The sequence below is a fragment of the Saccopteryx bilineata genome, chromosome 6 (genome assembly GCF_036850765.1).
Source record: "Saccopteryx bilineata isolate mSacBil1 chromosome 6, mSacBil1_pri_phased_curated, whole genome shotgun sequence".
Lineage (NCBI taxonomy): Eukaryota > Metazoa > Chordata > Mammalia > Chiroptera > Emballonuridae > Saccopteryx > Saccopteryx bilineata.
In genome coordinates this window covers 99920039-99941971 of record NC_089495.1, presented here as the reverse complement: position 1 = coordinate 99941971, position 21933 = coordinate 99920039, and the positions used below count along the sequence as shown (strand labels likewise).

The 21933-nt window shown below is 42.1% G+C and overlaps 1 protein-coding gene across 2 annotated transcripts in view; it reads right to left on the bottom strand.

The window, feature by feature from the left end:
- Positions 1-7369: 7369 nt before the first annotated feature.
- CNMD (chondromodulin) overlaps positions 7370-21933 on the bottom strand; it is a 30526-nt gene continuing 15962 nt past the window's right edge. The window contains exons 5-7 of one of the 2 annotated variants that reach the window (XM_066236578.1): positions 18647-18800; positions 12755-12921; positions 7370-7902 (exon numbers count right to left, since the gene is read on the bottom strand). In XM_066236578.1, coding sequence (XP_066092675.1) covers positions 7687-7902; positions 12755-12921; positions 18647-18800 — 537 coding nt within the window. In that variant the 3' untranslated portion in view covers positions 7370-7686. The remainder of the gene's footprint in view (positions 7903-12754; positions 12922-18646; positions 18801-21933) is intronic. The other variant, XM_066236579.1, reaches the window with a different exon arrangement.

Sequence of the window (21933 nt, the reverse complement as noted above, 5' to 3'; positions counted from 1 at the left end):
CTTTCATAATTCAGCCTCAATAAAAAGTTTTAGTCTCATCTGTCACTGTTTCACTGTGTGGTTAAGCTCTCTAGGGGTCAGCAAACTTTTTCTGTGAGAGTCATGTGGGAATATTGTAGGCTTTGTGGGCCGCATAACAGTCTCTCGTGCATATTCTTTTTTTTTTTTTGTATTTTTAATTCAATCATTCCTAATGATCTTTTTTTTTTTATATATATATAATTTTATTTTTTTAATGGGGTGACATCAATAAATCAGGATACATATATTCAAAGATAACAAGTCCAGGTTATCTTGTTCAATTATGTTGCATACCCACCACCCAAAGTCAGATTGTCCTCTGTCACCCTCTATCTTGTTCTCTCTGTGCCCCTCCCCCTCCCCCTTTCCCTCCCCCATTCCCCCCTCCCCCCGTAACCACCACACTCTTATCAATGTCTCTTAGTTTCACTATTATCTCCCACCTATGTATGGAATTATACAGTTCCTGTTTTTTTCTGATTTACTTATTTCGCTTCGTATCATGTTATCAAGATCCCACCATTTTGCTGTAAATGTTCCAATGTCATCATTTCTTATGGCTGAGTAGTATTCCATAGTGTATATGTGCCACATCTTCTTTATCCAGTCATCTATTGATGGGCTTTTTGGTTGTTTCCATGTCCTGGCCACTGTGAACAATGCTGCAATAAACATGGGGCTGCATGTGTCTTTACGTATCAATGTTTCTGAGTTTTGGGGTATATACCCAGTAGAGGAATTGCTGGGTCATAAGGTAGTTCTATTTTCCGTTTTTTGAGGAACCACCATACTTTCTTCCAAAATGGTTGTACTACTTTACATTCCCACCAACAGTGGATGAGGGTTCCTTTTTCTCCACAGCCTCTCCAACATTTGCTATTACCTGACTTGCTAATAACAGCTAATCGAACAGGTGTGAGGTGGTATCTCATTGCCGTTTTGATTTGCATTTCTCTAATAGCTAAAGAAGATGAGCATCTTTTCTCTCGTGCATATTCTTATTTGCAGTTTACAGACCTGTGCTCTGCTGAACATCCATGAGAAGCTCCAGTTTCCTACTGATGTACAAACTGAACTCACTGCCACCCCCCAGGAAAGCTCTTTAAATCTTGTATTACTGTCAAAGGCCGACTTTGTAGCAATTGGATTGGGTTATTTGCTAACAGTTGAGACATTATCATTAGATCTTTTGATAGTTTTATACCAAACCCAGTGTCTCACGAGCATGTTTGAGAGTCTGATCTAGTATCTTTTTTTTCCTGTCACTCCAATTGATTCATCCCTCCTGAGCTTCTTAGAAGTGGAAGTGTGGGTATGGGGACACTGGCTGGCTGGGAATGGGCCCCAGAACTTGGTTGACCAGGAATCAAACCCAGGACTCCATACACCAGGCCGACACTCTACCCACTGAGCCACCACCGTCCAGGGCTGGCATTACCATTTAAAACCACCCATTTCAAAGAGTAAAGGGAGCATGAAGAAGAGACGTCAGCAGGAATCATTTCTAATGCTTTATTTCCAATAAATTTTAGAAAAGAGTAAAAACTGATTGGGTTCTTGTTCTTTGAATACTTTGTTTCCTCCTTACATAGAGTAAGGCAGAGGAGAGATGCTTGTGATTGTTTTAGTTCCTGTCACTAGAACCGCAGGTCATTGATAAAGTCATTGAATCCATATAACTGCTATAGCACATGATGAAAGAAAATGTGTTTCAGTCAAGAGGAACAAATGAGAATATTTGGACAAGGTGCTAGTATATCACTGCTGAGATACTAAAATTGAGCAGAGAATACTGGAGTACTAAGTATTCATGGAGAAGCATGGCTTGGTACTGAAATGAGACACTGTTTCTTTAGCAACTGGAAAATTCTCAGAGGTTGTCTGATTACACAAAGGTGCTAAGTGAATATTAAAAATTATGTTGCTGGTTGAGTAGGTCAAGTAAATTCTGTTAGGATATATCCTGTGGAGATCTTTTTTACTGTGTAGTTTTATAGTTACCTCAGTAACTAGCAGGTAGGGAGATGGTTTGTTTTTTTTTGTTTTTGTTTTTTGTATTTTTCTGAAGCTGGAAACGGGAGGCAGTCAGACTCCCGCATGCGCCCGACTGGGATCCACCCGGCAGGCCCACCAAGGGGCGATGCTCTGCCCATCTGGGGCGTCGCTCTGTCGTAACCAGAGCCACTCTAGCGCCTGGGGCAGAGGCCAAGGAGCCATCCCCAGCACTCGGGCCATCTTTGCTCCAATGGAGCCTGGGCTGCGGGAGGAGAAGAGAGAGACAGAGAGGAAGGAGAGGGGGAGGGGTGGAGAAGCAGATGGGCGCTTCTCCTATTTGCCCTGGCCGGGAATCGAACCTGGGACTCCTGCACGCCAGGCCGACGCTCTACCACTGAGCCAACCGGCCAGGGCCGGGGATGGTTTTAATTAAAAAGAAACCACTTGCCTTTAAAAATATGTGATGCTAAGAGAAAGTTAAAATTAATGCTTGACTTATTCTAGGCCTTTGACTATGTCAGCAGAGATCAAATTCATTATAAAAAAATGGATAATAGTCTAAGATAATGGAATATAGGCAGTTGAAAAGAAAATTTTTAGCAATTAAATCCACACGTTAGAAGGCTGAAGGACAGGAAGCCACAGAAATCATGTTGTGTTTTTTTAAGTAATTTCAAGTAAGCTTGTAAATGCTAGTGTATTTTTTTTTTTTTTTTTTTTTTTTTTTTTCTGAAGCTGGAAACGGGGAGAGACAGTCAGACAGACTCCCGCATGCGCCCGACCGGGATTCACCCGGCACGCCCACCAGGGGCGATGCTCTGCCCACCAGGGGGCGATGCTCTGCCCATCCTGGGCATCGCCATATTGCGACCAGAGCCACTCTAGCGCCTGAGGGAGAGGCCACAGAGCCATCCCCAGCGCCCGGGCCATCTTTGCTCCAATGGAGCCTTGGCTGCGGGAGGGGAAGAGAGAGACAGAGAGGAAAGCGCGGCGGAGGGGTGGAGAAGCAAATGGGCGCTTCTCCTGTGTGCCCTGGCCGGGAATCGAACCCGGGTCCTCCGCACGCTAGGCCGACGCTCTACCGCTGAGCCAACCGGCCAGGGCGCTAGTGTATTTTTTAAGTGTATGTGTAGATGTTATTTCTTCCAAGTTCTGTAGTTGCTATTAAAATTTTAATTAGAGATGAGAAAAAAAAGGATTGAATTTTCTGGGGTTCTGATTCAATTAGGAAGAGAATTTTTATAAAAGAGCAGGTACAAAGAACAGGAATATGACCTATAACATCTGAAAAGTTATTAAACTCATAGAACTGACTTGGGAGTATGCCTCTTAAAACAAATAGATTTTTAATAATCTGGTGTTTAAACCTAGGAACTTAATTATAGCTTAGTGGGTATACTGTTTCCCTTCTCATGATCTGTTTTCAGCATATATTAGGGTATATAAAGGCTGACTTCTATATATTTTATTTAAAAGCTGTTAAGACATGGAAAAGGTTTAGTAATCCACACTTAGAAAAAGCATCAACTATTAGGTTTAGGTCAGTGGTCGGCAAACTCATTAGTCAGCAGAGCCAAATATCAACAGTACAGTGATTGAAATTTCTTTTGATAGCCAAATTTTTTTAAACTTAAACTATATAGGTAGGTACATTGTTATTAACTTAATTAGGGTACTCCTAAGCTGGCCAAAGAGCTGCATGTGACTTGTGAGCCGGGGTTTGCCGACCACTGGTTAGGTTATACATGCACAAATGTATTTGCAGTGCACTTCCTGACCTTTACCCAGTAAGTACCTAGAAACCATATGTAAATTGATTACTTTTGAGAATAAGCAGTTTATTTTTTGTTTATTTTTTTAACGGTCAGAGAGAGGGATAGACAGGGACAGACAGGAATGGAGAGAGAATAAGCAGTTTAAATAAAACCTGTGGTGAGTCCTTTTATTGTTAACAGTCAACACTAAACCTGTTTATAAATTTGATTCTAATACTGGACTTTTAAAAAGTTAAACCTGCATATGCATATAGAATATGAGCATGCATATATGTACAAAAGTTCTTTAAAAGGAGTGCAGCTTTCTTTTATAAATGCCAAAAACTTACTCTACTTGTAAATTTGCTAAAGTTTGCATTATTGACTCTCAGATTTATACCTCTATGTTTGAGATACATCGCTGGCACTATATATGCATGCAGATTTTTGTCAACTCCCTCCTTCCTCAATAAACCAGTTAACTTAAAAAAAATTGTGGCCATTTCTATAAAATAAATACTAGTAAAACAAATCAGCATATTCAGTTTATATAGAGATAAAGTTAATTTACTCACACAGGAACTTCTATTTGTAAAAATGTACCTTGTATTTCTGAGTGTAATCTGGTGCAAGAAATTCTGTAAACTATTGAGTGGGTTAAGTGATTCTGAATATATTTAATTTTTTAGTGTCAACAGCAATTTGAGGTGGTGGTGGAAGGAGGTATAAGGATTAGGTTAACAAGTTTTTAAAATTGCAATGAAAGTTTGTTGTCATATTTCTGGGAGATATATTAATGTAACAGAACATTTATATATATCAAAAGCAATGCCATTTCTTCATTTTCTGTGCTTACATAGCAGTAAGTGTCTCATCTAAGACTACAGAAGCCCTTCCAATCTGAGTCAGACCTAAGACCTTGAAAATCAGCCTGTGGTGTTCATAAGGATTGGTTTGCAACACTAAGAATTAAATGAGCATCTATAAAATAAACACACACACACACACACATACACACAGGATTCAACACAGCAAACTGGGTTACATTTGCAGCTTTTAGACTGGCCTGGTATAATGTGATCTGTGGATTAGTACCAATTTGTGAAAGTTTGTAGTCTTCAGTGTCCTCTTTGTACACTTGATTCTTCTCTTTCCAAGAAGGCCTTTAGTTTTCTACCTTGAACACAATTTGAGTCTTCTGTCATTCCTACCTTTAAACCAAACTTAAAATATTGGTATTTTTTCCCCTAAGTTGACTTCCTTGGGTACTCAGTGAATTTTCAGAATACAACATAATTGCATTCTCTATTATTAAGTAAACTACCAATTTCCTATATATTTTCTAATTATGGTGCTTTGAAAAGGGAGCAACTTTTCAAGAAGCAACCTTCTTCCCTGATGACATGCTTTCTTCTTTGCTGCGTCTGGCACTTTCTCTCACATGGAAAGCTACCAAGGTGATCCATCCAAATTGGAAACTTAACCAGCCCTTTCCTTGCCCCTTTCTAGCCTGAAGCCTTTGATTGGTTCCCTAGTTCTTACCAAATAAATGAATTCTAAGTTAACATGCAATATAAGATAGATTTTTTTTTTGCCCATATTTTCATGTTAATATTTCCCACCTCAACTTGAATATTTGCCTCCTTGAACCCCACAATTCCCTCCTCAATAAATCAGTTAACTTTAAAACCTCTGGCTTCAGCTCTGGCTGGTTAGCTCAAGTCAGAACGACCTCCCAAAACAACAAAGTTGGGGGTTTGATCCCTGGGCAGGGCACACACACGAAACAATCATTGAGTGCACAACTAAGTGGAGCAACAAATGAATGCTTCCCTTCCCCTTCCCCTCTCTCTCCCTTCCTCTCTCTAAAAATCAATCAATAAATTGGAAAAAAAAAAAAAAAGCCCTGGCCGGATAGCTTGGTTGGTTTGGAGCAGCATCTGGAAGTACAGAGGTTGCTGGTTCGATCCCTGGTCAGGGCACGTACAAGAAGAGCTTGATGTTCCTGTCTCTCTGTCCCTGCCTGTCTCTAAAATAAATAAGTAACCATATAAACAAGTAGAACCTTTGGTTTCACTAGAACTCCTCTCTCTGCCTGTGATGCCCTTCTGCTGTCACCTTCACAGGGCTTATTTATGTGTATCTTTGAAGATCTAGGAAAGGCATCCTCTTTCTCCAAAATGCCTAATGCTCCCATATATATATATATATTTTTTAATAGAGGGGGAGAGAGAAACAGTGATTTGGTGTCCCATTTATTTATGCATTTATTGGTTGATTTTTGTATATGCCCTGACCGGGGTTTCAATCTGCAACTTTGGCATATTGGATGATGCTCTAACCAACCGAGTACCTGGTCAGGGCTGCCCCCATCTTTATCAAGGCCTTTGGTGTACTGAATCCTGATTATCTATGCCTCTCATGAGACCACACAGGTTCTTTTGGGCTGAAATATATGAGGTTTTTTTTTTTACTTTAGTTCTAGAATCAAATATTGGTTGATGGGTGGTGAGGTGGGAGATGGTGTGTGGAGCCATTAGCACATATTTGCTTAGTAGAGTGACCACGATTTCACAGACTAAGCATGTAAAATTCATAAGTGCAGAAAGTAGTTGTCACCTGAGAACCTTGTTCCCATTGCATGTAATTCAGCCTATGTGTTTATACCTTTTTCTCCAGAGACCTAGCTTGCGGTATATTCCAGTAAATGCAGGCATTGGGACATCTGTCTGATAACAGATTTTTAAAATGCTGTATGATTTTACAGACAAGTTGAAAATACTATACACTAATAAGGTATATTTACAGTATGAGACTAATGAGATCACAGTATCAAGACCTTTCTGTCATCTCTGAATCCTTGTTTTGGAAAACTTATTTTCCTTAAGAAAGTCTTTATCTCTCAAATTATGGGGTTCAGAACTAATATGTCAAAAATTTGAAATACCTGCTTATCTACCTGACTGAATATTTCAATTTAAGAAGACAGTTCTTGTTTTTTGTCAGTGTTCCTGAGAGATATTCCATCGTTATAAATAAATAAATAAGACATTCTTAGCCATATCTGCCAAGCAGCACTCTCAGCCATAGTAAGGGGAGAGTAACTAGTTGGTAATTGGACTACATCAACAGCCTGATTTGTACTACAGAGGTAGAAATCATTATGCTGCTTCATGTCCAGTGAGCACTTACTGAAAACAGATGGAAACGAGTGTGAAGACCTGCTTTTCAGAGTGTCAGTGAAAGTCCTCCCCCATCAGTCTGATTTATCAGTCCTGGCTGCGTTTTCCCTCTTCATCCTAACGCTCTTTTCCTGGAGATGACTCTTACTATAGGGCAGCCACCTGTGGGTCACAGACCAGCACATACTATAAATCAAGAATTTCCCATGATCTACCACAGAGAGGTTTCTAATGTTTATTTCAGGTAAATTCCATTTTATGTCGTCTTTTTTTGGCATGTGTTTTTATCAATACCTGGAAACTCCAAGAGCCCTTTTGCAAGACTGGGAAGAACAGAGGTTAAGAACAATTGTGGGATTCTGTACAAATTATCAGTGACTTTATTAAAAGGAACTCAAGTGTACATGAGATCTTTGACAAATTGTAAATTTTCATGTTTATTTTGAAATAGCATGGGAAGGAAGTCTTATAAGCAGGGCTTATGGACAAAGCAAATAAAAAATAGCAAGTAATGGGAGGACTATTATGACATTTTAGACTACCCTTAGTACATTTGCACATTCTGGATAAAATTCTGTAAAGCATTGCAGAAATATTCCTTTAAAAGTGTCGTAAGGAACATCACTCAGATTGAGTAGAAAATACTTTGTGGACCCTTCAGCATCAAGGTGCTTCATACTTTGGTTGTCTCGAGTTTAAGTCTTCCTTTACAGCACCTGATACATGAAGCGATTTCACACTATGCCCAAGATGCGAGCCACCCACCAGCTACACGGCATGATAACCCTGCAGGCTGAACGGCAGCCTTGATAATTATAGGGCCATGGATAAAAGCCCCCCAGAGGCTCACAGATCTTGTGGCAGTGGGTGTAGCTCCGCCTGCATTCTATACAGCAGATTCCTTCATGATCCAGTCTAGGGTCGAATGTCATGCCTTCCCCTTCCTGCTGCTGTGAAATAGAAGAGAATTATTTGTGTTTTCTTCATTATGAGAAGTTTGTAACACATTATTTCAAAATAAGACTCTGAATGTTTCACTGCTACAAGAAATCATAATTTTGTGTAAGTTTTCAATTATAACATTGCAATTCAGAATCTCTACTAACATCCAGGAACTTCCACCTACCCAATCTGTCACTGGCGAGATGGTTTTTTGTTTGTTTTTTAATGTTATGGTGAAGTTTCTTTATGCTCGAAATGAGTTATTACTCAGTAGTGACTCATCTTGTTTTCAATAGGCAAACAAAAAGAAATCATGATTCAAAAGTAACATTTCTACCACTGCTAATTTTAAGTCAGTGGGAACTGGAGTGCCTTCCTGTAGTAATGGCTTCCAGGACTCCTGGGAGCACATTTTGACACTCATTGATGCAGGCTAACAGACTACTGTTCAGTTTGCACTGGCTGAGAACACTGGAATCATTTAGCCTCTGCCTTTATTTCAATGCAAGGTGTCTGTCACACACAGGAAAGGCACCATGTAATGTGTAAAAATTCCTTCTCATTTCTATGTGCCATGATTAGAGTTACATAAACATGAAATCATGGATGAAGTAAAAGTTATTTACAAAACTATGTTTTTCACCACTGAAGAGATCACAGAACTGCAAGGAACTTACCCCCTGCCAAATTTATGTATCTGGCTTTCCTATTTTTAGCTATCTAGGGGTATAATATCTGTATCCTCTTTAAAGTGGTATTGAATTACTTTGCTCGGAAGCCCTTATTGTTAAAGTAAATCCATTATCAATTTAAGCCTCTTTCTGGGAGGTAGCTGAACTTAGCAGATACAGCACCAAAAGATGAGCAAAGTGAATCTTTTCTGATAAAAGTCTATATTTTTTTAGGAAGATGGCACTATATGGGCCCTGGCTGGTTGGCTCAGTGGTAGAGCATCGGCCTGGCGTGCAGAAGTCCCAGGTTCGATTCCCAGCCAGGGCACACAGGAGAAGCGCCCATCTGCTTCTCCACTCCTCCCCCTCTCCTTCCTTTCTGTCTCTCTCTTCCCCTCCCGCAGCCAAGGCTCCATTGGAGCAAAGATGGCCCGGGCGCTGGGGATGGCTCCATGGCCTCTGCCTCAGGCACTAGACTGGCTCTGGTTGCAACAGAACGACACCCTGGTGGGCAGAGCATCACCCCCTGGTGGGTGTGCCGGGTGGATTCCGGTCGGGCGCATGCGGGAGTCTGTCTGACTGTCTCCCCGTTTCCAGCTTCAGAAAAAAAAAAAAAAAAAAAAAAGATGGCACTATATGAAAATTTCAAATATCGGAAGACAACGGTATCCTGAACGTCATCTAGATTTGATAATTGCTAACCTTTAGTCAAATTTACTTTTTGTTATTTTGCAGTAATAGTTTAAAATTCTGAAATGAATTTAAAGAGAATTGAAGGTTTTGTGACATTTGATCCATAAATACATTTAGCCGCACCTCCAACATCAGAGATTATATTCTTACACAACCGCACTGCCATTAGCTCACCTAACAAAGTGAACAATTCCTTCAGACCACCTGATAACAGCGTATGTTAAACTTTTGTCACAGTATTTACTGTCTTACACTTATTTTTCAGACTCCCTTTTTCTTTGATTACCTCTTAAATAGGTTCATCTGAGACAAAAAAAAAAAGAAAGAGAAAGAAAACCATCTTAATCATTGTAGCTGACTCCTGGGACAGGAGAGTCAAAAAGCCTGTTGATTGAGACATTTATCTGAGGGTTCAGCAAAACCTTGTTAGAATTAAAAATTAGGAAATCTCAGGTTGTTGTTCTAAGATACTTCTTTAAAGAAATATATGAGGTCATGGGGAGGTGTTTCTACTTAAAGGTGAACACAGAGTTAAGAAAAATATTGATGTAATCGGAGTTTTTAAAAGAATATGGATCAAGTCTGGGAGCCAGGTAGACATAATCATCCTCCCCACCTGTGAAGGGCTTGATACTCCCATCCCCTGAACCAGGTTCATCTAACCCAGCTACCTGGGAAATAAACTATATTAACTTTTCTGTTTGCCTGTTCAGGGTTTTTTTTTTTGTGGTTTTTTTTTGTTGTTGTTGTTGTTTTTACAGGAACAGAGAGAGTCAGAGAGGGATAGACAGGGACAGACAGGAACGAAGAGAGATGAGAAGCATCAATCATCCGTTTTTCGTTGCGACACCTTAGTTTATTGATTGCTTTCTCATATGTGACTTGACCACGGGCCTTCAGCAGACCGAGTGACCCCTTGCTTGAGCCAGTGACCTTGGGTCCAAGCTGGTGAACTTTTTTGCTCAAGCCAGATGAGCCCGCGCTCAAACTGGCAACCTCGGGGTCTTGAACCTGGATTCTTAGCATCCCAGTCAGACGCTCTATCCATTGCACCACCACCTGGTCAGGCGCCTATTCAGGTTTTATTTCTTTTTTTATTTTTTGAGTTTTAGGGAACTAAGTACTGTGGTGTCCTGAATTTTCTGATAAGCCTTGGCCTATTTATTTTTAAAGATTTTAAAAAAAATTTATTCATTTTAGCCTGACCTGTGGTGGCTCAGTGGATGAAGTGTTGACCTGGAATGCTGAGGTTGCCAGTTCGAAACCCTGGGCTTGCCTGGTCAAGGCATGTATGGGAGCTGATGCTTCCTGGTCCTTCTACCTTCTCTTTCTCCCTCTCCTTTCTTTCTCTGAAAAAATGAATAAATAAAATCTAAATATTTTTTTAAAATATTCATTTTAGAGAGGGGAGAGAGAGAGAGAGAAGGGGGGAGGAGCAGGAAGCATCAACTCTCCATATATGCTTTGATCAGACAAGCCCAGGGTTTAGAACTGGCAATCTCAGCATTCCAAGTCGACACTATTCACTGCACCACCACAAGTCAGGCCAGCCTTGGGCTATTTAAAGAATATATTTTGGTCTAAATTTTTCCAGAATATATTAGTCTCAAATGATAAACTAAAAAAATATATCGGCAACACATGAAAACAGAATAGGGCTAAAGAAGTTGCAGGGGGAAAAAAATACACAAATAGCTTATCTGTGTATGGATAGATGCTCAACCTTATTCATAATTAAAGAGGCACGATAACTCTGGACAGGCAGCTCAGTTGTTTAGAGCATCATCCTGATAGCCCGAAGGTTGCAGGTTCGATCCTCAGTCAGGGCACAAATAAGAATGAACCAATGAATGCATAAATAATTGGAACAACAAATTGGTGTTTCTTTCTCTCCCCTTTCCTTCTAAAATCAATCAATCTATATGTAAAAGACAGACAATAAAATAACCAGGAGATAAATTTTACACACCCAAATAACAAAGATTTTTTTTTTAAAGTTTGTTAAGTGAGTTATTTTATTACTATTTGAAGACATGTCACTGGTATAATTCCTCAGAAGACATTTTGGTATCCTCTATTAAAGTATAAAATTCTTATCTATCTTGACCCAGCAGACCCCAAAGTCAGTATTTATGTTATAGATATATTCCCTCACATATAAAATAGGTACAGTAAGACTGTTAGCCAATACTGAGTAAACTGATGGGCACTGTGCCAAGCACTGTGCTAAGAGTTTCACCTCATTGCTACCTTCCCATGACCTTATGAGACGTGTGTACAAGGCTGTATGCTATTAACAGTATTTGTAACAGCAGAAGAGAGGGAAATAGCCCTGACTAGATAGCTCAGTTGGTAAGAGCTATTTGTCCCAAAATGCAAAGGTTGCAAGTTCAACCCCCAATCAAGGCACATACAGGAAGACAGTGATGTTCCTGCCTCTTTTTCTCCCTCCCTCTCCCTCTAAAATCAATTTAAAAAGGAGGGTGGGGGGATAATTTACATGTCCACTAAAGCACAATTAGTTAAGTTTCCATACATCTATCCACACAATGTAATGTGATGTGGGCATTAAAATGAGGTAGATATATTCAGGAGATATAGAGCAGTCTTCAAAATACCGCTCGTAACTGGAAAGCAAAGAACAGGAGTTATGTGTGCTCTTTCATGTTAAAATTTCGTCTGTGTGTACTTATGCAAATAAACTGGGCCAGTAGCTATTGTTACTAGGTTGCTCTGGGGAGGATGTTTTAGAAGGGAAGCTCACCTTTCATTCTATACCCTTAATGCTGTTTTTAAAAATATATATTCATGTATTGTGGGGTTTTTTTCAATGAAAACACTAGTTACAAATGAATACTTGTTTTTCTACTTCCTACCAAGTATAGTAATGGTAAATAATATTTTGTGGAAGATCTGAGAAGTTTCTAGCACGTTAGTGTCATCCTTCCAAACACCAGTTCTCAATGTTTTACAGTCTAATGAGTTTTATCTGTGTATGAATCTGTCTCCAAACTGGACTGAAAATCCCTGAGGGCAGAAGTTTCTGTCTGTCTGTCTGTCTGTCTGTCCAGGGCTTGGGAAGCAGGTTCTCAACAAATATCTATTGAATAGATGAATAAAGTGGATGTAAAAGGAGGGGAGGAGACCTTCATTCTGTGTGTTGCCTCCAGGGCACAGTCGGGGAAACATTTTAAAATAAAGCCCTAATACAGATCTGTCTTCATGGATTTGCCTGTGACTCCAGAAAAGGAACAGAAACAGCTCCAAGTAGGGACACAACCAAGGAGGCCTTTGCTATGGGGACAATGCTGTGTCCTTATCCACATGTATAAACCTGGCAACAAACACAGGAAGATGTATTTGTGAAATATTCAGTGAAAGGTCTCAGTTGAATATGAAATGCTTGTTTGAAACCTCACATAGAAGCACCACCACTCCAGCCAGGGTCACACTCAGTGCATCTGTCTGAGCGTGCCGCGCAAACACCAGTACGCACGTGGTAAGGGTTGTCTGGGTTGAAGGGGTCTGAGTCCTCTTGAACACTGGGTCTGGTTTTGTTATCTGGTCTTCCAGGGCCTGGGTTGCCTCGTGGTCCACTGCGTGGTCTTCTTGTGGTAGTTAGAAGAATCGGTGTTACTAATTCTCTTCTTTCCCTCTGGATTTCTGGGGAAAAAAATTGCTGCAAGTTAATTCCTTTATTTGAATAATAAGGAAGGTCTGTGTTGTGTTTATCAGAGTGAAAAACATGAAAAAAGAACACCCAAACACAGACACGAGTAGATACCACTTAATTTGTACTGACAGTTTTTATAATAATAAAGCAGGTTTAAGAGTCTTGGGTTATAGTTAAACATACAGATAGCCAGATTTTGATTTTATAACACTATCTGAGGCAGACATTGTGAGACAGTTGACAAAAATCTACTCACAATCCCGTTTCTGTGCCTGCTTCTAGAGGCGTGAGAAAGTGAAATACCGCTCTTTCTCCTGTCCTCCCTAGCAATGGAGGAGTGCCCAGGTTAGACATTTCTGACTGAGGGGACATCAGCAGAACACACTAGTGCAGTTCTGAAGAAGCTTTTGCTTTCATGGTAAAACAGGACAGATATGACCTTGTATGTCCTGTCTTCCTTTCTTGAATGTCGGTGTGATATGTGGGTTATGAGAGCCAACTTGTGACCAGAAGTGACAGGCACAAGGGTGATGAGCTGGCATGCTGTGGGAAGGAAAATGTGGCAAGCTAGAAAGACATGAGCATATCAGTGAGTAGCTGATAATGCTGGAAATGCATCTTCACACTTCTGGCTACATGAAAAAAAAATCGGCCAGTATTTGCTGAAACCGGTGTTGAGCAGTTATTCTGTTACTTGCAGCCCTGTGCATTCCTAACGAGTGACTACAGTTGTATGAAACGTTACAGCTTTCAGGAGATTTATTAATGTGGTTGATTCTTTAAAAAATCCTATGGGATAGAAAAAGCAGATACTTTTATACATGAGGGTATCAGCCTCCAGAGAGACCAAATGACTTAGCCAAGATCACAGAATGGACGGCAGAGATAGGAACTGAAGGTGAACTTCTCTGACTTCCAACCCAGTGCTCTAGTTCACCACGCTCCCTCAAGGGCCCCACAGCATGGCTGTTGAGTGACAACATTGGACAACATCACATAGCATAGACTTTTGTGTCTCTCTGAGCCTCAGTTTCTTCACCTGTAAAGTGGGGTAATAATATCTAGTTCCCAGGGTAGTGATAGAGTTAATAAGCAGTCTGTGTGTAAGGACTTAGCATAGTGTTTGACATATAACACACACTCAAATGTTATGTTATTTATGATAACGTAGACACGCTTTATAGCCTCTTGGTTTCTAAGGCATGGTCAGAGAGCATCATGGAGGCCTGGATACAGGTCTCAACTTTTTTTTTTTGGGGGGGGGAGTCAAGACAGGCCCTTTAATGAAGTAAAGACATGAGGTGAGGACTGGTTTTCATTAGGCCTAGAAGCATGTAGTGCAGAATAACCGGGAAAAAGGAAGTGGCGTGAAGGCAAAAAATGTTGCAAAATAAACAACAGCAGGTACATAAACTCTGTGCTGGGGAAACGGTGCCAGTGGCTGGACCCCCAGACAAGGCTGGTGTGTGATGGGAGAAAAAGGCTGAAGAACACCCCTCCCCCCGCCAAGTAGAGCCTTCGGTACTTCGAGATGGTTTCAGGATACTGTATCCTATGAGTAACAGGAAAGATCCAACTTACTTTGTTAACAAAACAAAACTGGTTAAATTCATCCGTTTTCTGTATAGCCAGTAAACGTTTCAGTAGAACTGATATAAAAAAAATTCCACCATATGTTCTGCTTGCTTTACTTAAATATTACTGTATTACACTGGCAATGAATTAAACATTATTTCCCCTCCATTTTTTTTATATGCACACCATGTCTAATGTTCTCTTAAAATTGTTTTCTTTGCTTTTCTGTTGATTGTGATGTAATAATTTAAAACAGAAATTATTATAAATCATGATGATAGTGCCCAAAATTTATTGGAGACTCATTTGAGCAAGACATTGGACCAACCGCTTCCCATGCATTTCCACACTGAAATCAGCTTGGGCCCTGAAAATTCTGTGTTATTATTACCCTAATGCTACAAAATTGAGGCCCAGAAAGAAAATATTATTTGACCAAAATCACACATCTAATGAGTAGCCAAGTTGGTACATTAGTACAAGTCTATTCAATTTCAAGGTTTATACTTTTTTTTTTTTTAAGGTTTATACTTTTTTAAAAAAGCATTGAAGGGGTTGGGGAGAGGGTGTGGGGTGAGGGCAGGAAAGAGCGACACATATGGTGGCAGAAAACAGTTTGACTTTGGGTGATGAGCACACAATGCAATCAACAGTTCAAATGCAGATTTCAACTTTTAACTGAATGACCTCAGGTGAGTTATTTAATCTCTGTGAACCTTAGTTTCTCCATCCATAAAGTGGGAATATTGGTAGTTACTCAGACAGTTGTTGGTCAAGTAAATGAGGACAAAATGTAAAGCTCTAGAACAGTGCCTGGCACACAGCCAGAGCTCAGCAGACATCAGCCCTCACCCCTCTGACCATGTCCAGCCACCACTTACGGTGTCTCTGATAACACAGCCATGTGACACTGGTGACCTGCCAGCTTCAAGATCCAAAGGTAGGGACGGCTGGACCCCCTGGAATTGGGGAGCTTAGAATTAGGTGGTGGGGAGCCATCCTTACAGGTTTTATTTTCTTAATTCTAAAATATGACTGCATTTATGACAGATTAGAAAAAAATTTCATTTCAAAATTATTTTTAATTATAATCGACACAGATATTACTTTCAGGTGTACAACATAGTGATTCAACATTTCTATACTTATGAGGTGATCACCACAATAAATCTAGTACCCATCTGTCACCATACACAAAAAATCCCTCATTTTTAATGTCGATGATGTTGCATCTTATGGCTAAACCAACATCACTTTAATCCTTTTCAAATGTGAAGAGCATTTAGGTTATTTCTGCTTTTCTGGTGTTGGAGGTAATGTGTGAATTCTTGTGTGGATGTTGTGATGATTGAACACTTATGCTGTGGTCATGCTGTTGGGCTGGGAAGGGCCATGCCACATGCTGGTAGGGAACAAGCTCTTTCCCTGAGTACTCATGCTATCAGTCACCCTAGTACTACCAGTAGCACTGTCTTCCCAAGTCCAGCCCACCCCTTCATCCTGCTGTTATTTTTCCATAACACTTTGTACCTTGTGTTTATCACTGTCTCCCCTTGCTACAATGTAAAACTCCTGAGGGCATGGATTCTTGTCTGTATGTTCACCTATGAATCCCAAGTGCCTGGAACAAGTAAATGGCACATAATAAATACATTAATAAATGTTTGTTGAATGAGTGAGTGAATTAACTCTCTGGGTAAGAGGCTTGTCTTCAAACAGTGAGTGCTTAGGGACAGTTATTATCCATGGTAGCAGAGTTGCAGACTTTTGTCCTTGACTGGGAAAGGCGACAAGGTATTGGGGAAGCAGTTCCTGGGTGCTGGAAAGCAAGAAGGCCTATTCCACGTGGAAATAGGTGGGGAACTGGAAGTGAGAACTTGGCAAGCAGCCATAGAATTGTGAGTTGCAACCACTCACTCACTGGTCAAGAGCAGATGGCAAAGCGACTGTCCATGTGTCCACCCCTCTCCAGCCCCTGCAGTTGTGACAGACACTGCTCATGGTGTTCTTTCTTTTCTTTCTTTCTTTCTTTCTTTCTTTCTTTCTTTCTTTCTTTCTTTCTTTCTTTCTTTCTCTTTCTTTCTTTCTTTCTTTTCTTTTTCTTTCTTTCCTCTTCCTTCCCTCCCTCCCTCCCTCCCTCCCTCCCTCCCTCCCTCCCTCCCTCCCTCCCTTCTTTCTTTCTTTCTTTCTTTCTTTCTTTCTTTCTTTCTTTCTTTCTTTCTTTCTTTCTTTCTCCCTTTCTTACTTTCAAGACAAGGGGAGAAAGTGAGACAGACTCCTGCATGCTCCTTGGCCAGGATCCACTCAGCAACCCCATCTGGGGCTGATGCTGGAGTACAAAGCTATTTTAGTGCTTGAGGCTGATGCACTCCAATGGAGCTATCCTCATTCCCTGGGGCCATGCTCCAGCCAATCAAGCAGCTGGCTGTGGGAGTGGGAGAGAAGCAGATGGTCACTTCTCCTATGTGCCCTCATGGGGAATTGAATGCAGATGTCTATACACAGGGCCAACGCTCTATCCACTGAGCCACTGGCCAGGGCCATGGTGTTCTTTCTTACTGAACCTGCATGAAGCCTCAGGATCCTTCTTAACCCATTCTCCCAGGCAGCTGTGGCCAGTGGCATATAGATTGAATCCTATTTGCCTTGCCTGAGCTAGAAAGTAACCACCTTATTCAAGCTCTGGAACAAATGAGTCTTGTGAACTGTGGGAATAAGTTAGCCTTGGAAAAGTCAGAGGTCTGGATTTTCTAAGCCTTGGTGAAGTTTTTTTTGTATTTTTCCGAAGCTGGAAACGGGGAGGCAGTCAGACAGACTCCCGCATGCGCCCTACCGGGATCCACCCGGCATGCCCACCAGGGGGCGATGCTCTGCCCATCTGGGGCGTTGCTCTGTTGCAACCAGAGCCATTCTAGCGCCTGAGGCTGAGGCCACAGAGCCATCCTCAGTGCCCGGGCCAATTTTTGCTCCAATGGAGCCTTGGCTCCGGGAAGGGAAGAGAGAGACAGAGAGGAAGGAGAGGGGAAGGGGTGGGGAAGCAGATGGGCGCTTCTCCTGTGTGCCCTGGCCGGGAATCGAACCTGGGACTTCTGCACGCCAGGCCGACTCTCTACCACTAAGCCAACCCCCCAAGGTGGTGAAGTTTTTTTAAAAAGAAACTGTGGTAAAGCATACATAAAGTTTACCATTTTGACCATTTTTCAGGGTACAGTTCAGTGGCATGAAGTACATTCACATTGCTATGCAACCATCTAGTTCCAGAATATTTTTTGTCTTGCAAAACTGAAAATCTGCCCCGTTAACAAGAATGGCCTGTTCCCCCCACCCCACCCCCAAGCCTGCTTTTAATGTCTGTATTATTAATTTTATTTCCATGGTGCTCTCTCTTGTTCAATAAAATCTTTCAGAAAAACAAACCATAGCCTCTCTCAGCTATACTAGGAGAAAGGCCTTTTCCCACACTTGAGCCAGAGCTACAAACTGGGCCTTTGGGAGAGCAGAGAGGTGACTGGTGGAGTCAGGAGGGAGAGCAGCCCCAGGGACAGGGGAACATAAGGGGAAGAGCCCAGCTTGCAGGGGGCGCCTGCCCGTCACCTCCCAGAAAGGACTGACAGGTGTGCTCCAGCCTGGCTCCGAGCCCGTGGATCCTTCATGTATTTTCACCAAACTTGAAGGCTGATGCATGAACCTTGAACTTAAAGCATCTCAAACCTATGCCCACAGCAGCTTCTGGCTGTCCCATAATTCTAGGTTTGAACATAATAAAGACTCAGTGATGTGACAGCTTCTCAGTCCCTTGATTCTATGCCTTAGGAATAAAGAGATGGAACATTGGGAAGTGCACAGCACAGAGATGAAGGGGCAGAGCGGAAGGAAGAGGGGGTGTCATGAATAAACATGGCGGGTAACGCAGAGTGCGGCTCCCGGCCTACTTGCTGCGCACCCTGCGCTCTGCCCTTCCCACAGCAGTCACGCTGGCACCGCCCTTCTCTCCGCTCTCTCCTGCCAATCACTGAGCCACGGCGTGCAGCCTGACCTAGCCAGGCCTGTGCAGGGGCTCTCAGGACTCACACGGCAGGCCGGCCGGCTGGGGAGGCCGGGGAGAATTGCAACTAGCATTCAGGGAATTTACACCGTTACCTTTCGAATATGTTGGTTTAAGCCAGAAGATAGGAAGGTCACCACAGAGTTCTCTGACTTTAGGACTCAAGAAGCTGTTGTCCTTCACAGGCTGGTCGACAGCCACCCAGATAAGAGAATTTTCTTCATACTGAACCGGCATGATCTTCCCTTCCTGGAAGTGAGTGAACATGAAATGTATTGAGCAAGAAGGCAGTGGCACATGCTGCGTATTAAAAGTCACATGGGGGTGAAAGGTGACTGCGCTTCATAAAACCTTAATGAGAATTGTGTGTGTGCGAATGCGTTCCCTCCCACACACACAGTTCTAATCTCTCTTCCTAGCTCTCCTCACAGTCTTGGGTGGGAATGTCTGAATATCCATGTCCTGAGTAGAAGTGAAAATTACTTGATACCAACTTTGACTTTAGGTTAATCTGATGGTTTTGATCAAAGATGTTTTTGAGAAAAAGCAATTGAATGGCCCTGGACTCCTACAAAGGGTAGAGGAACCTTCCATTTGAAGTGAAAATCCTTTGGGGTTTGTGCTGAACAACAATGGAAAAGGCAAGTGATTGGTTCTTTAATATCTCCAGTTCAAAGTCTTATTTAACATAAACCATTTCTATATTTCCCAGCGATAACAAAACGTGTTTCAGATGTTCTGCGCATCAAGCACACCGCTGAGATTTCAAAGCTAAACCCTGGATTTCCTTCTGCAGCGAGATGCTGAGAGTGGTTTGATAACCCAGGAGACAAATTTATTTTGCCAGGTTGTTCCTTTCATGTATTTATTAGTTTGCAATAGTTTGGAGAAATTAAAAACGTTCCCTCTTTATTTGTAGCTAACAGCAGCATTTCATTTATGCTCTCTCCCTCCAGGCTTACGGCTGCGTTGGAACAACTCAAAAGTTACTGGTGAGAGTGAGTACTCAGGTGATCGCTTATTTACCTTAAGTGAAATGGCTCCATCCAGGAAATGAATGCTCTTTGGGTATAGTAGCTTTTAAAAATTATACAGGGGCGTGCCGGGTGGATCCCGGTCGGGCGCATGCGGGAGTCTGTCTGACTGCCTCCCCGTTTCCAACTTCAGAAAAATACAAAATATATACACACACACACACACACACACACACACACACACACACACACACACAAAAGCCCTGGCCGGTTGGCTCAGCGGTAGAGCGTCGGCCTAGTGTGCGGAGGACCCGGGTTCGATTCCCGGCCAGGGCACACAGGAGAAGCGCCCATTTGCTTTTCCACCCCTCCGCCTCGCTTTCCACTCTGTCTCTCTCTTCCCCTCCCACAGCCAAGGCTCCATTGGAGCAAAGATGGCCCGGGCGCTGGGGATGGCTCTGTGGCCTCTGCCTCAGGCGCTAGAGTGGCTCTGGTCGCAACATGGCGATGCCCAGGATGGGCAGAGCATCGCCCCCTGGTGGGCAGAGCGTCGCCCCCTGGTGGGCGTGCTGGGTGGATCCCGGTCGGGCGCATGCGGGAGTCTGTCTGACTGTCTCTCCCTGTTTCCAGCTTCAGAAAAATGAAAAAAAAAAAAAAATATATATATATATATACAAAAGTGATGAAACATTTATCAGAGCAAGTGGTACATAAATCTACCCCATCATAATCTGTTGTGTGTGGGGAAAGGGTGGGATGACAGGGACAATGAATATATATACACCCTGCAAGCTAGGAACGTTGAACAAGCTTGTGGCACATACTTCCGGTCTTCTTCCTCCCTCCCTTTCCTTGCGGTAGCTCAATCTGCTTTTGCATGAGGCAGCAATGTGCCGGTCCCAGGAAGGACACTTGCTTTCTCAGATTCTCCAGAAGCTACGGGTGCTCGTGTGACCAGCTCTAGACAACGAGACCCGTGTGGGAGGATGTTGGGGGCTAGAAGCCTTCTGCTTTTCTGGTCCAAGGGCAGTCATGGCTGGCCCTGCTCAGCCTCTTCCCGGGTTCCTCACTGGAATGTATGGTTGGGGTTAGGAGCTGGAAGGAAAGGCCGAAGAAGTCAGAGATGCTGGCCACTGAGGTGGCCACCGAGGTGGTCAGCACCGAGGCCAGTGCTGACCTCCACATTGCTCACTGGCGAAAGCAGAACCCTGTTTGTTCCTGTCACCCTAAGTGTAGTTTGCTACTAGTGACGGCCAAACACATTCCTGGTTCATACACGCACACTGTCTGAATGGTTCTGTCCATCAGAGGCTCCACCGTGCACAGTATAAACAATGGAAACAGGAGAAAAGGAGTTTACGTCTATGGCCTAGGAAAAGAATCAGATGCAGACAAAGATTTAAACACAAACTATTCACTACAGTGAATTATTTCTGTATTCAAAAAAGTTATTTTGAATTATTACTTTAATTGGTGAAAAATTGAAGATACCTGAGTACTCAAGAACAAACAACTTCTAAAGTTATAATCTTATGATGACATAGAATACATCTACTCTAATCTACATTTTAGAAGAATGACAGTTAAGTGAAAATAATAAGAATGTACAAGAGTACATAAAGTCAGTTAGTGAAGAGTCTTGCACAATTATACATGAAGAAAATTCACCAAAACGTTAACATTAGCTATCTATGGCTTATTATACAATGGTGGGTGGTTTTCTTCTCTATTATTTAATGCATTTCTAAAATTTTCTATAATGGGAAAGTAGTGTTTTTAAAAATGAGAAAAAAAATTGTTTTTAAAAAATCCAGAATATGGCCAGACTGGTGATGGCGCAGTGGATTGAGCATTGATCTGGAAAGTCCTGGTTTGAAACCCCAAGGTTGCTGCCTAGAGTGTGGGCTCCTGGGCTTGAGTGCAGGGTTACTAGCTTGAGCATGAGATCATCAACATGATCCCAAGGTCGCTGGCTTGAGCCCAAAAGTCACTAGCTTGAGCGAGGGCTCACTGGCTCAGCTAGAGCCCCCCCCCCCCCAGGTAAAAACCTGTCAAGGCACATATGAGAAGCAATCAATAAACAACTAAAATGAAGCAACTATGAGTTGGTGCTTCTCTTGTCTCTCCTTCTCTCTCCCTTCCTGTCTCTCTCACTAAAAACAAACAAAAACAAACCTCAGACTATGTAATGCGACACGTGACTAGGTCTTCATCGCCTGGATTGGGGAGCTGGTGCTTTCAGAAGGCAGGAGAGAATGGGTTCCATGTCCACTTATGGGGATAATGTCAAGGATTATAGTCCATCAAAGGCTTTCTGTTGTAACAGAAACTGAGTGACATAACTGAAAAAATGACTATGGTTAACGCCGTAAGAGAAATTCAAGAGTCGGAACAGAGGAGGTCTTGGA